The sequence below is a fragment of the Syngnathus leptorhynchus genome, chromosome 21 (assembly GCF_054491065.1).
Source record: "Syngnathus leptorhynchus isolate UIUO chromosome 21, UIUO_Slep, whole genome shotgun sequence".
In the NCBI taxonomy this organism is placed as follows: Eukaryota; Metazoa; Chordata; class Actinopteri; order Syngnathiformes; family Syngnathidae; genus Syngnathus; species Syngnathus leptorhynchus.
This window is the reverse complement of record NC_141215.1, coordinates 2,434,419-2,450,100: the sequence shown is the minus strand read 5'-3', so window position 1 is coordinate 2,450,100 and position 15,682 is coordinate 2,434,419. Positions and strand designations below refer to the sequence as shown.

General features: G+C 44.0%; 1 protein-coding gene across 4 annotated transcripts in view; it reads right to left on the bottom strand.

Moving 5' to 3' along the window:
* The window catches only part of plxna4 (plexin A4), a 109,727-nt gene that overhangs the window by 15,478 nt on the left and 78,567 nt on the right, over positions 1-15,682 (bottom strand). For all 4 annotated transcript variants that reach the window (XM_085902180.1, XM_085902182.1, XM_085902181.1 and 1 more), the window contains 12 exons: positions 10,555-10,678; positions 8,853-9,006; positions 8,234-8,333; positions 8,049-8,163; positions 4,131-4,331; positions 3,650-3,746; positions 2,740-2,930; positions 1,977-2,128; positions 1,795-1,918; positions 1,545-1,681; positions 817-984; positions 572-665 (listed from right to left, as the gene is read on the bottom strand). In XM_085902180.1, the coding sequence (XP_085758306.1) occupies positions 572-665; positions 817-984; positions 1,545-1,681; positions 1,795-1,918; positions 1,977-2,128; positions 2,740-2,930; positions 3,650-3,746; positions 4,131-4,331; positions 8,049-8,163; positions 8,234-8,333; positions 8,853-9,006; positions 10,555-10,678 (1,657 nt within the window). The remainder of the gene's footprint in view (positions 1-571; positions 666-816; positions 985-1,544; positions 1,682-1,794; positions 1,919-1,976; positions 2,129-2,739; positions 2,931-3,649; positions 3,747-4,130; positions 4,332-8,048; positions 8,164-8,233; positions 8,334-8,852; positions 9,007-10,554; positions 10,679-15,682) is intronic.

The following is a 15,682-nucleotide window of genomic DNA, read 5'->3' as shown; positions in this document are numbered from 1 at the left end:
ATGAAACTCATTTAAATACAGGACTGCTTTGTCTGATATGTCTCTATATCACGTCAGTGCCAGAAAAGACATTGTTGAGACGGCAACAATAACCTTCAGCGTCAAGCCGCGCCGACCAGCGCCTGTCGCTTTAATTGGGTCCTTGAACGTCACATTGGACATATCTGGAAAAGGTCTGCCAAACATCCCTGTCATGTGTCCTTGTTCAAAGTTGACTGGATTGTGTTGTGTGTGTTGGAGACGAACTCCACAAAGACATGGCTGTGTGAGTTTGATGTAGATGAAATTGAAACCTTGGAAAATCTGCAAGGCCAAATCCTTATGTCGTGTAGATACTATCATACTCTTTTCAGTCTCTCATCTTCAGTCAAATAAAAAAAAAAAGAACTTTGTACGGGGTGAATAAAAGCTACAAAGATTCCGATAAGGGACAATCTCTACGGATATCATTGCAGATGCGTGGAGACAAATTTCATCAGCCTTTTATTAATTTCAATCCGCTCACTCTGCCCTACTTTTGACCCGATTACGTCATCGCGGCGCCAGAGACGAACGGTCCGAGTCGACTTACGTTGAGTGTCTCGTGATTGTTGTATTTGGCTCTGATTAGCGGTGTTTGGATGATGTCCAGGTTGGTTCCTGTGACTGTCACCGAAGTGTGGCCACTGGAAAAGAGAGAAAATAATGAGAATCCAAATGTCACAGTTGGATTGTTACTTTGGCATCGTTCACTGCCATTGACGCATATAGACGTCTAAGGTCTGGCAGGAACGTCTGGCAGGAATACTGTAATATTTGAGTCCCTTGGTTCGTTACCTGTAGATGCTCCATTCGGGTTCTATCTTGGTGATGGTGGGGTCCTCCACGTACTCGAAACGCAGGTCCTTCTGGAGCTGGGCTTTGTCGATACTCACCGACACCGGCACGTTGCCGTAGCCGTTCAGCGACGCGTGCGTGCGGCACGTTAGCCATAATCCATCGCGTCTGTGGATAAAAACCATGTAATGAGGCTACTTTAAGCAATGGTTACTTAAATTATTGAACTGTCCTTGAACTGAAAATATGCTAGATTCCAGAAAACTGCTGATTGAGGCTAACTTATGATATTAGCTAGCCATGATTTTTCCAAGGTTTTCTTGAATGCATGAATGATTGTCTAGCGATGTTCTTTTTCGACCACATTTAGTAGTGAAGGCGGCTCTTCAGGGCAAACATCTTGATGCTGTCAATCACCACGGAGACACACCCTCAAGCACGCGCTAGCCTTATCAGCTAAATGAGAGCATAACTTACCGAAGGAGCTTGGTGCTGTATTGAAGAAGACATGAAAGCGGTGATGGAGAACGGAAACTCATTAGGAGGATATTTATGGACATCATAAATCCGGGGCGGCTCGCTTTGCCAATGACTTGAATATAATCTGATTTCTTGAGGCTCTGGAATGTCTGTGCAGTTCTTTTATATGACGCAGTGTGTGCTTTTAATTGACTGGCTAAGTGCAAAGGGGGGGTCAGAGAGGGGGCGCATTACGGCGGACTACTAACTTGAGAAAGGTGCACGGCTGGTCTTTAAACATAATGGACACGTTGCTGCCGGCGTCCAGATGGCTCCCTGTGATGCTGACCACCGTTCCCCCGGAGACGGGGCCTCTGTTAGGCTTGATGCTGTGGATCCTTGGGATCTGGACAGTCAATATGCGGGTGGTTAAAAATAACATCAACACAAGAACTATAACCTGGCTGACAGTCAAGGAGGACATTAAAAATTATATTCCTGCATAAATCGACCTCTTACCACAAAGTAGTAGTATTTGGACGACTTGGCTGTGAATTCCGGCCGGCACTCCCCTACGCCGACGCACACCTTGACATTCCCCGTGTACTGACTCTTCTCGGCACGGCCCATCTCGCACACGATCCTGCGGATGTGACATTACGGAAAACTGCCGCTTCTTAAGTCAAAATTTGCCTACTTACTGTTCTGCAGGGATGTAGCCGTCCCGGATGGGCGTGCATTCCACCTCTGCCACCTTCACATTGCCCTGGATCTCACGGAACTCCAAGCCGAGGTTGTCGCCGCGAATGGTCACGAGGGTGCCGCCTTCCCTGGGACCTCGTAGAGGAGTAATCTGAAGATAGAAAGCAAAGATTGACAGATCCAGTCATGGGGGTTCAAAACTATCAAAATGGTAATCGCTATATAATTTGACTGAACGTTTGGATCTGCACAGATGGATGGACCTTAGTGACTTCTGACTTCAGGCTTATGTAACTCCCACACATGCATACTGATGAGTTCCAGCTTTGTGGGAGAGGTATCGTCCTCGCCGCATTACAAGTCCCGGACTAACAAGCCGAGTCTATCTTTGCGCCCGGTTGACCACTGTATATTAGCAAACAAAAAAACGAGGCATAGCTTCAAAAAAGCGAGTCGACGATGCGTCAATTAAAGGACGAGATAATTGAGGGCTATGTTGCTACAAAAGCTAAATGACTTTTGCTTTTCTTTCCGCTCTGTCATTACAGCACCGCTCTTGAACCTCCATTTCCACCCCCTCATTCCATCATTAATGTGCCGACTTAATCTGAGTCACGCTGCACTTCATCGCTTTCTTCACAGAGGTCGTGGGTCAAACCCATCAATCTGGGATTACATTCCGGTATGCCCGCCAGGGGTTGCTTCCGGTTCCTGAACCGGGTTTAACTTTGAAATCTCGAAGAATTCCGACGGGAGTCCCACCTGCGTAATACGTGGGTGGGTACACTTGCTGTTGATGCCGTTGTGTTCCAGCCACTGATTCTCCGGATGCGGGCAATGTTGTTTGAGCGTGCATCGGTTTTCTCCTTTGCACCACACGCAACCAAACAGAGGGTCCGCCTTCAAGCACAGGCCACAGCTCCCGCGCTGGGCGTCGCATTTGTAGAGATGAACTGTATGCAATAAGAAGATGGCGATAATTACAGAGAGAAGAACTCTAAACAAATTCTCAGCTTCACACTCTGAAACTGTGACAAATTAGAGCAAATAGGCAGAGAACAACAAACAGGAGAGTTTCTTCACTCATTATGCCATTATCTGTGGTACCTCACGCCTCCGCACATTTAACATACTATCACCATGGCAACAGGCCAGACGTTTTCTTCCTAATTACGATTAGACGGAGGTGTGATCTGTCCATCTCGTGACGCCCTGGGAGATGATGATTCCTCATTTCTGCTACTGCTGCCTGGTAGCCATCACTCATTTTTGCTTTTTCAGAGCACATGTTCAAAATACATTAGTGTCATTTAATTAGATCACGCTAGTTGTGACTGAATAAAAACTTTGCCTTTGGACCCGATGAGGCATTTTATGGCTTATTATATTATTTTCAAAAGCTGCTCCAAGTAATTGTAAACACTTGTTGGTAGGAATTGCTGTGTAGAATTGGTTCTTCGTTTTGATTCGCCGCAGTAGTTATCCAAAAGACGAAGTTAAACACTCCACAAGGAAACATCAGGCGTGACTTGCTACACCTCAGCACACCGCCCGCCTGTTGCCATGGTGACTAACTCCAAGGGCAGGAATGGCCCTGTGGCATGTGTGTTGTGATTATTCTAACATTACATACGTGCGCGTAGGCAAAACGAACAAATTACTAGCTGCTCACCTTTGTTATGGGCGGGGTTGTCGATGCTAAAGTCACCGTTCCAGATGACGGTCAACTCCACGGGAAGGCTGCTCATCTCCATCCCGTCATAGAAGTACTGTCGCCACGGCAACCAGGGGGGGGGGGCAGGGAGTCGTGAGGGAGAAAGTGGCCGTTATTATCTCCTGAGTATAGAAACTGAACATGTTCTGTATGCAACAGGTGGCTGAAGCAAAAAACACACACATACACCTTTCAAAGACTATTTGGATGTCAGAATCATCTTTTTTTTTTTTGGGCAAGATTACAGTTTCCCTCTTTCAGTGCTCATTCAAAGTACAATATTTGGATTGTGTGATGATTATGCACACTAATCCGATGAACACACAAGTAGTCAGAGTGATGAGGACAGGCATAAGGAGGAGATGCGTTTGTATAAACACAAGAGCGGCATAAAGCCTTTTTTTCCATGCTAATCTGCTGCCAACACTCAGATGCTCACCGAAGTGTTCTGACACTGCACCGAGGAGCTGTTGAAACGCAAGGCGGGGACGCGGTGTTCGTTGCCCTGGATGGTCAGCAGGCACTCGTAGCCCCGTTGGCCCGACTGAGGCTGGGGTAGGTTCTTGGCTCGCAGTGTGATGGGCTTCACCACGTTCACCGGTACCAGGATACGCTCAGCCGGCAGCAGTTGGGGGCACTCCTAGGAGAGACGGAGATAAAACTAGCTAAGGATGCTAGCTGGCTGCGATTCAATATAGGACTACCAAACACAGAATTAGAAACTGTCTTCTTATTGTTCTTGGTTCCTACCATTTCTCAACTTGGTAGAAACCAAAAACTGTACCTTACCCAACAACAAGAGGACTTTGAGGAAGACTATGAAGGTAAAATTTGAAATTCTTGTTGATGGGAATATAATCCACAGCTAAATGAACTAATTAAATAAGCGACAGGAAGTCACTCATGTCAAGAAGAAGAAGTAGAAGAGAGCAGATAAGGCAAGCCAGCGTGGCGGCGCACGTTTAACCGGGCGATAACGTTCGGGTGGAGTTTATTAAAAGCCACTTGATTGGGTTTGGCTGAGTGACTGACTGGCTCCTCAGCGGGGGGGGGGGGGGGGGTGACACTATTCACAAAGTCATTATAGATAAATGACATACGCACAGAGCGAGAGGTGATGTGTTTGCGTTTCATTTCCCTACATTTGGAGAATGATTTTAAGTGGTAGGGTGAGCACGCATACACTTAACACACTTGAACAATGGCAGCCGTTCATGCGATCCGCCTAACGGAGGCAAAGTGTGACTTAAATCGAGAAGACGCCGACAATAGCGCCGTACGCTGATGACGAGGTGTCCGAAGGCGAGACTTTGTCACAAAGAAGACAAATTGCAGGCAGACAGACAGAGCACCTCCTTGAGATAAACAACACAAGGAAGAGGCGCTCGCATCATCCGCTGCCATGGCAATGAGGAGGCGCGCTTCAAAATGCACCTTTGGGTCACCATGAATATTCATCCTGCTTTTACTGAGTAAGCGACCCCTAAAAATACAAATATAACCCCACTTGATCTTTCAAGACTTGAATAGGATTTGGTATGAAAAGTGATACAGCAGAAATATTCAAATTCATTTCGATTTTTTGAAAAATAGTCATTTATTCGTGTTTATTATTTATTATTACTATTGATTTAAAAAATAAAAGGGAATGATTAATAGGATTGCATCTAAAAAATTAATGCGGCACAAAATCTGGAATAATCTATATGTGTATAGCATAATTAAAGTTGATTCATATGCTTTAAAAACATTAATAAAATAAATAATAAACAAAAACAGTAATTATTTGTAGTGTTTTAAAGCTGAATCCACAAAACCCTTTAAATATGAAATTAATAATAACTATATAATTTTATGAATTTTAATTACATTTAATTTAATAATTTTAAATTTTAGATGGAAATAATTTGTTAAAAATACAAAACACATTTTTTAAAAATTCAATTATATATATATATATATATATATATAAAAATATATGTATATATATTCAGTTATGCCTCTAAAATTGATTAAAATTCTCATTAAAGCCCTAAACTATCGAATGTAAATGTATTCAAATTATGAAGTATATTACACACTGAATACGATATACAACCAATACACAAATAGTGCGTGTGCCCCTAGTGGTGATGCCAGCCGTCACCTTCTGAGATTAATGTCGACGTTACGTTGATGTAATGTCAGTTGTGTTTATCGCCAGACTCCCACCCCCTCTTGGACTCTCGGGATGTGATAAATAATAGGGGCGGCACAGATACGCCCGCCACACACACACAAACGCACATTCCCATAAATAAAAACACCATCAGGCTCCGCGCTGCTGAGAGATAGGGCGGAGAATGATGATAAAAAAGGAAAAGACAAACTCTGCTCTTGGAGAAGTAAAAGTTACGAAAAAAAAGTTGTTTGGTAAAATTTGAACTTGAAGATTTATTGACAAAACTTTTTTTTCCCCCCCTTTTTTCAAGTACGATTTTTTTTTACGATTTAAAAAAAAAAAAAAAGTGTAATAAAAATTTCCCAAATGAGGAATTAATTGAGTTAAGTTTTAAAGATTCCTTTTTTTTTGTACTTTCTCGGAAGCCTATCAGGCTACGAGCTAGCTGGGTTTAACATAAACTCATCAGTACAGTTAATCCCACATAAACACTGATTTATTTTGGCTTTCATAATTTTACAAGATGCTAAGCAACAGGTGTAAAAACGTTCATATACTTTTTAAGGCTATTGACAAACACATAATGAGCCCAGAAGACATAAAGTCTCAAGTCCTCGCTACCCTAGCGAGTCGACCCTTAGCGCTGACCCTACGCGAAGACTCCCTCGCTCCGTTCCTTTCTTGTCGGAAACCTGCTTAGATCCGCTAATTGGAGACTGGTGGGAGGTGTGAAGGGCGGCGACAGCACTGGATCAGGAAACGGCGCGGGAGCTGTGATGGCCTCTTTCTCGGCGTAGTTTCAAGTCTCGTAATTATAACCGGCGTGAGGTGTGAAAATGAGAGACATCTCCAGTTTTCGCACATTTCCTCGTAAAGATCTCGACTGAAGCCGCTTTCTCCTGAGGTGCACTCATCACCTCGATATTTCTAATATCTCCTCGTTACGCGCACCTCTATTTTCTTCTGGAATTCTACTGCTGACAAAATTTGCTCAATTCTCCCATGAAGAATATTTTTCAAAATCTTTTCCAATGGCACTCACTCCCAACTAGCAGCTATTAAAATTGCCATTTAGCTAGTTTAATAAAACGATCCTGATCAATCTAGTGGTAGATAATAAACTCCTCGGAATTGATCTGTGTGACTTCGAAGCACTTAATGCTCATTTTGTGCTGTTGCTGTTGTTTCGCGGAATACAATAAATTCGAATAAAGTGATGTGGTTAATAAGAAAGTTGAATCCAAAGAGAGCAGGTAAACATTGCTAATTGGGTAAACAGACACAGCTTATTCCCACTGTAACGGCGTGACCGGGAATATTTTAGTTGTCAGGCTAATCCCAATGGCTAAATCCTTGAGACGCGTGAAGGACAAAGTTTGGCAAGTGTCTGAGCCGCATACCCCGTGCCACCAGCGACATGAATAAAACAGCGCCAGCTCCGTGCCCGGCGCGGGTTTTAACGCCGCACTGCCGCGCATACTAACAACAAGCTCAACCAGTGGGGAGAGAGGCGCGACGGCTATCATTAGCATAGCGTGGAGGGATTATTCCCAAAGCCGCTCGGAATCTCTTCATTGTATCGGAGGCGGAAAGATCAACGCCGACTTGTTGCCGTTTTGGGAACGGTGGATACGCATCCAGAAATCTTGAGGCGAGTGCACGACCTCGGATTGGAGAGGTTAATAAAAGCACATTAAAAGTCATTAAGGCTGCAAAACACCTGCTTTCCCCAAACAACGGCTCATCAAAACGGACCATGTCATTAATGTGCAAATACGTAATCCCTCTCCGCTTTATTTGTGGCTTTTCTTGGAAGTCGGCAACACAATGGGAAGAGGATTGGCACATTATTATCCTCAGTCAATATTGACCAGCATTGCTTGAGTTAATTAGAAAAGTAAACCGGGGGTCTGACTAAGCAGACGGTTCAAAAGGATAATGGAAGACGTCGGGAAGGAGGTACAATAATATCACACGTTGAATCGCTCCGGGGAAATATTGGCAGGATAACACAATAGCGAGCAGACGGCTCATCAAACCAGCCAATCTGGCCCGCCGCATCCTTGCGATCGTCCAGACGGACGCCAGCGCCACTGATCTTCATCATAGCTCACCTTGGGCAAGGATTAACCAGACACCAATTCCCGGAAAAGCTGCCTAGCCAAATTGCTGTCTCCAAAGTTTGGCAAAACTCACCTCTGGTTTCTTGACTCGACCCTCCTGGAAGGAGCACGTACGTGGATCATGAGTGCAGTCGTGTCTGTATTTGCACCAGTGGCACTGGTACGGACTGCTAACGCACGACAAACACCTACCAGGAGAAAAAAATAACCTTCAGTGTGCTCGATTCCGGCATATTAATTCCAAAATACGATACTTACGACTTGTGTACACTGCAGTTGTAGAAAACGAAACTAGTGTTGGCGAACGCCAAGCCGGTCTCCTTGGACTTGAGATAGAGTTGCACGATCTGGTGGTCGCCTAGAGGAAACACAGCGTTGAATTTTATCACTCGTTCACATGGCAATGGAGGAGCCGCAAGTGTTCTGCTTGTTGCAACGGTATCTTCAGGGGAGGGAGTTACGAAAGCATCCCTGCAACCTTGCAGGAGCCGATAAGGTGGGAACATGTCTCCCTCGGGATGGAAAGCTGTCTTTGGGGGAGTCTCAGATGAGTTAAACTGGGAATGCGATGAAACGCTGTACCTCGTCTGTGTCCTTTTGTCTGGCTCTAATGAAGGGCTTCATGTTTAATTCATTATACACACTCGCACACACATACACACGTTGGCGCACGGGTCACCTCGCCACCGTCAAGGCGGCCCACTCGTTCTCCAAGCTTGGCTAACAAAGAGGGAATCATTCATCAATCAAGGTAAAGCACCCCTGACAGTGAATCCGTTCTAATTAGGCCCCCTAAAAGTTACCTTGAAGGCTGCGATGTCAACCAAAAACCGGATAATTAGTTCCAGGGGAAAAAGACGGAAATAGAAGTCCTTACCTTTGTCGACCACGACACGTGGCATCTCTTTCTCGGCCGGGGAGAAGCACTTGATGCGATTTCCCTCCACCAGACCGTTCATCTCCGCCAGGTCCTCGAAGGTGCAGTTCACTCCTGCGGAAAGCTCCGGCACGTTGTAAGCTTCCAAGACCAACTTTGGGAAAAAGAGAAGACAGACAAACGTTGTCAACATACTCAACTCTCGGTATGACAAAACTTTAAACACAGATTAGGAAGTCCATGGTCCCAACATTAAGAAAGTTCCTGAAGATTAAATCGAATAGCTTTTAAAAATGCTGAATCGACTCGGCTCAGCGCCTGACAGACTTTGTGCCGTTGAAGACAGTGGTAGGGGGAAAAAAAAAAAAGCCGTCCTTGAATATAGAGGAAGCAGATGTACGGGGGGTCAAGACCGGAATATACATATTGATGGGACAAGCACGTCTACAGCGGTCCTCGGTCAAGGCTTTGATTTACGTCGAGGCCCGTTCACACTTGGTCATAGCTGCCTCAGCAATGGCGTAAGGGCCGAGCTCAGCTGTTTTTAGATTGCGCTTTAATGAAGTCGGACTGCGGGGGTCTAGGGCTTCCATCTTCCCTATGTTCTCTTGCCTCTTTTCATACAACAAAAACAATTCCATTGTGTTATCAAGCTAATATGAAGTCAAAGAAAGGTGACGGAAGTCGTCTTGTCCCAGGCTGTGGCCTGTCATCATCCACTTGGGGGAAATGTACGGCGTCGCCTTTGGGTAAAACTCTACACTGGGAAAAGGTTAAACACTCGGAATGAGTCCGATCTCACACACACACACACACACACACACACACACACACACACACACACACACACACACACACACACACACACACACACACACACACACACACACACACACACACACACACACACACACACAAACGCAGTCTATGAATACCATTAGAGTGGCGCAGAGGTGGGAAAGCAACAATGGTGTGCGTGACCCTCGGTGCAACACAGATGGGAAATGATCATTCAGGCCTGACCTCAGTAAATCAAATAGTATTGTACAGGGTGCACACTGGCTATTCATGCACAAACCATATTTAAGGCTCAAAGGGGAAATGGAAATGTTAGCATCACCTCTGCGTTTGAATTTTCAAATGTTTGCAATAAAAAAGGTCCCTTGACTGGTAAGAGAGGGAATGTGTGAGGGAAATCTGAAGTGGGGGTAAAAAAATCCTGGTCGTTTCAGTCAGTTGGGAGGCTAATTTTTTTTTAAACAAATATTCATATATTGTCTAGATATGTTTAGATCCTTCAGGCCTATAAAAACATGTACAAATGGTTTTTTTTTCTGGTAGGCTGGAACGGATTAATAGCATTTCCATTCATTTCAATGGGGAAAGATGCTTTGACTGAATAAACTAATCTCTTATCACTAAGCACCACTGTATTTAAATACTTGTGCAGAGCAATAAACTATCCGGGAGACATATGCTGCATTTAGCTGCCAAGCATCCCTTTACAATGCCAAGTAAATACTATGGGATGTTAACGAGTGTTTCATTGGACAGGACAGCTCATTTGCACAGCCGCCATTTGAATTGTGTGGCTGTTGGCAGGCCGTGTGATCCATGTAAAGAGTGGCCACTAATCAAAATTGAGCATATCATAATCACCTTGTCCGAGTATCACTATCACAGAAAAACCACGTGGACTCACCGTCACGCTGAACTGGGACACGGAGATATTGTTGGGGTGTACGCTTAGGCGTACACACTGCTTGATGTCGGACGCAAAGCGGCGAGGCTCCAACGACCGCTCGCATTTCTCCTTTCTGGTACACCTGCGGAAGAGAAAAAAAAAAAGCCCCCAAATGTTATTCAAGACACACCTGTTTGGAACATTCCTCGTATTTCCTCCATGGGGGGGGGGGATATTCATTACAGTGGTCGGTGAATGGAGCCCCAGTCGACTTAGGTGTGTGTTTAGAAAAAAACAATGGCGGCTCTATATGAGAGGAGGCGAGGTCTTTGGGAAGGAAGCAAGTCTTAATGACTGGAATTCATGGGCAATGCCAAGTGCAGGTGGAACCGGTGTCTTGTGTTCCTTTTAATTCTAGACCGGGTGGTCTAATCTCATACTGCGACACACAACCCTAATATATATCTATGGCCAGGGGTGTCAACGTCTACATACAGTATACACTATACAACAAACTGATGAATATAGATAAAGATTTGAAATCAGAGACTAGTACAAACTGTTCAAATAGTTAAAAACGATGAATGCTAATACAAATTGTTAGGGTTTATAAACTATCTTGATCGTATGATTATTTTGGAATGTAGACTAGAATTATTAACTTTGTTTCAACCTTTTACCTTTCCTTGACTCTGAAAAGTTTAACCATTCAGTTGTTGAAACTTTCCAAATGGTGTGGAAACACTTTCTTGCTTAGTTAGTCATCTACAATGCTCCACTAGTTTCTGTTTTTACGACCTCGTAAAACAATGAGCTGGGACCCTCTGCACTGATTAACCAGTTGCTGAGGTGACCACCAAACATGTCCAATGTCACCCCCACCCTACTTGTTCTCAATAAATATGCTTTTGTAAGAGACTAACGGCAGAGTTTATTCGAACATTGCTGTACCTACAGTAACGAACGGGCTCTCCACTTGCAAGTGCTTAAAGGGCATACTGTCTCCCGTGTGGTTCTTGCAAAATAAGTTAGAGTCAGAACATCTCTAACACAAATTGCGAGCAATAGTTCTATTCTTAAAAAGTGAAGACAATTTGTAATTTTAGTAATGACATAAAATTGATGCAAAATTTGTGTTCACGGGCCACATAAAATGATGCGGCGGGTCGTATCTGGCCCCCAGGCCTTAGATTTGACACCAATACACATACATAGACCTAAGTGAGGACAAGTGGCAACGTTGCTGTTATCAGCGATTATCTGTGGACTCGCAATCTATCTCATTTGTAAATACATCGACGGTACAACCCCGAGCAATTGTTCTTTTGCCGTCTCGTCTGCTGAGCAAACGGCTATTGTCGGCGAGATATTTGACTGACCGCCGCCGCCTGACAGGCGAGTTGAAAGGATTAGATTGGCCCTGAATGGAGACTAATATGCACTCACTCTCACCCGGGACAAGGAGGAGGAGGAGGGGGGGGGGGGTCTTTGATAAGGTGACGCAATTAAGAGAGAGCAAGAGAAGGCCAGGGATGGATCTGTCGCCGCTTTCCATTGCTCCTGCTGATGATGATGTGTGAGTTATATATTTCATCACGAAATCCTCCTTTGACGAGCTAATTGACTCTTGTATTGCAGATGAGGTCAATGCGGGCCAGAGAGGTCTCCAATCAAGACGGACCTGTAATTATACACTCGCTTGTTTGAAAATAAGATTTGCTACATAAAAACGCTGCTTAAAAGAAAAAAAAAAAATCCACAATCTAGTCCAGTGACAAACTAATTAGCATATAACCTGTGCATTAGCCTTATATGCTATGCTAATAGCTGTGTGTGCTACTGTGTCACAACGCACTTCACACACACACACGCACGCACGCACGCACACACACACACACACACACACACACACACACACACACACACACACACACACACACACACACACACACACACAAACACGGAGCACTGCTATCATTATGAGTGCTGATCCACATAGCACAAAAACGCATGGAGGGGCCCGTGGGAGAGTCATTACCTGGCCCATTGGCCATGACCCCACTGTGGACACAAACAAACACACACACACACACACACACACACACACACACACACACACACACACAAACACACACACACACACACACACACACACACACACACACACACAGTGGAGCATGAAGCAATGCATCCTTCTATCAGTGAGATGAAAACACACCAACTTGCATCTTTGATGAAATGGTCATACGACCAGTCGTAATAGTGCGATGATGAAGTTTGTAAACCAAAACACACACACCATACAGGATGTATATGGTGCACTTTAATGTGTTTTGAGTGCGCCAAACAACCACACATATACACATATTGACCCAGTCCAGACAAATCGATCCCCCTTCTATGAAAACCAATACGGCAATTATACACACTGTATGCAAACACGGCGTGACCTCTGATATTGATTTTTTTTTGCGTCGTGTCAAATACAATACACGTCATCTACACGTCAGCGATTACACGTTTTCATCGTTGAATCGCTTTCTCGGGAAGGTGTGTAAAGGTGTGTGTGCTTCCAAGCAGACATTGAGTGATGGACCTGACTTGGAAGTGTTGTTTGATAGATTACATGTGCGGGTGTGAAACAGTGATGGCCATTCTCGACTGGACACACATCAGACTACAAGCATCCTCGGCTCAAATATTTGGAAAAAGCTATTCTTCATTAGTGATATTAAATGGGACAAAAAAAAATATTGTTTGGACTTCTGTGTTTATTTAGCTCATAGTTGAAAAATTTCCCTTAAGGTGCTTTTTTTTGTTGACAAAGCACGCAAGTGTTTGATTCCAGCCTGACCCAACACAATTAGTCAGCGGTGGTTTTTAATTAGCATAAATCGGTAATGAGCACTGGTTGCGGAGGTAACGGATGAGCGTGAGCGGCGAAACATGTAGCAACGGCGGCAGCGGCGTGGGGAATAAACATCCGACGGTTCTGCCAATTAGGTTTTGTTTTTTTTCTGGCCGAAAAGGTTACTCATCTGACAGCAGTCGAGACATCCCGGGAATACGTTTTCAATTTGATTCGCGGCGTGACTTGCAAGTTTGATTCCATCTGTTGTTTGCTTATTAATATCCATATTTTGGTCAACTAACTGCTTAGGTGAAATTTGACAGGAATAAAAATGAGTAGACATCAGATTTGCTCTTAAACGCGGGAAGTCCGATTTAAATGGTAGCAATGAGGACAAGTAGACAGAAGGAGATAAAGGGGAACGCCTATAGACGAGCGCTGTGGGAATATTGTCAGGACAAAAGGGAGAGATTCGGATCGCAATTACTAAGCGCACATTATCACAGCATTAGCATCACTCGAGAGCGACGGCAGATGCGTCTCCACGTCTATGCGAAATAAGACGACAATGCAACTCAGGCAAAGGCGCCGTCCAATCTGTCTGCTCGTCACGCTTGACGGAAGACTTGACGGCCTAGTTAGCCGCTGGCGTGACTGACAGCTGACAGACTGGAAGTAGAATGGGCGTTCACCAAGCATATGGGCAGAAGAGTTGGAGTGTGGATGGATGTCAAAGGGGTAGAAAAATACAGATTAGGGCATTTCGAAGCATGAAAAATACTGTACAGGTAGTCCTCAATTTGCGAGAGGCTTTTTGTAAGTTGAATAGTTTGTAAGTTTGAGACATACTAAATTTGGTTTTAATAAATAAATACATCAATAAATAAATTTATTTTATATTATTTTATTTGCGTTAAACTAAATAAAATAATACATAAAGAAATACAAATATTTTTATAATATTTTAGTTGAGTTAAACTAAATTAAATAAATAAATAAAACAGCATATACTGTTTACATATATACTGTCTTAAATTAAATTAAATTAAAAATTGCCCGTGCAGCTCCGTCTCTAGCTCCGCCAATGTTTTATCCGTATCTACAAACGTTTGTAAGTCAAACGTTCGTATGTAGAGGACAACCTGTATGATCCATTCATTTTTTTTGCATTAAAATAGTATTTGTTGAAGTTTTATGTGAAACTAAACATAAAATAAAGAACGAGAATAGGACTTAAAGCTAACAGATAACGGCAAAAGCTGAGCTAACATTTATGTGGCATTGTTGCTACACTTTAACCAACAGAGATGAACACAACCGCTGCAGCAACATATAGACAAACAATACAACAAAACCCACAGGCATATATTCTTTATCCTCTGTGTAAAATGACAATTGAATAACACAATGACTAACACTGTTGTCCTTTAGAACCACTTTGCATCAATAAGAAGGTGCCATGGTTTTCGTTTCAATCGGATGGTGTTGCATCCAAAGTCAAGGCAAGGAGGGAGTGTTGAGGACCGTTCTACATAAACACCGAGTGCTTGTCAAGGACAATGACTTCACAGATGCACACACAGCAGCACCCATTCCTGTTGATTTCCTCCCTATCGATTGCTTTTCTCCTCTTCCCCTTCGGCCCCTTGCAGCTCCGCTCACCGATCTATACAGTAAATAAAGCCTATGGTGAAGAAAAGGCTGTTTACGCTCAAGATCGGCGAGGTGATTTCAAGGTTGATTGGGAAACAGCAGCACGACTATCTGGGATGACATTTTAAAGTCGCTTGGTGCTACCCTTCCTGCTGTTCTTTAGTGGGGGGGGGGGGTGTCTCGGGGGGGTTGTCAACTGATGATAAAAAGCGTCTGCTTGCGCTCAAGTTTGCATACAAGTTTGCACCTGTATCTATTCGCATGTCTTCATGCTGCACGGTCACATATTTGCCGTTTGTGTGTGTGTGTGTGAAGTGGCGGCTGAGGAGATGAGCAGATTCTATCAGGCTAAGTGTGACAGGCCAATCTGTGGACACCCATTTGCTGTATGGCCAGGAGCATGTCCAGGGCGTTAATGGGCTTCTTGCACACACACGTGTGCACACACGCGCATACACTCCAAAAAAAAAAAAAAAGTGGAGAATTACCAACAATTTGCAGGCCAAGAACACTCCAGCCCAACAGAGGACAGTGTTGGCACCAGACGACGTTTCATTTATTGAGTACCAAAACAACAATTCCAAGAAAATAACTTGCCTTCAATCCACCCGACTTTTATTGTACTTGAATTTCACACGGCAA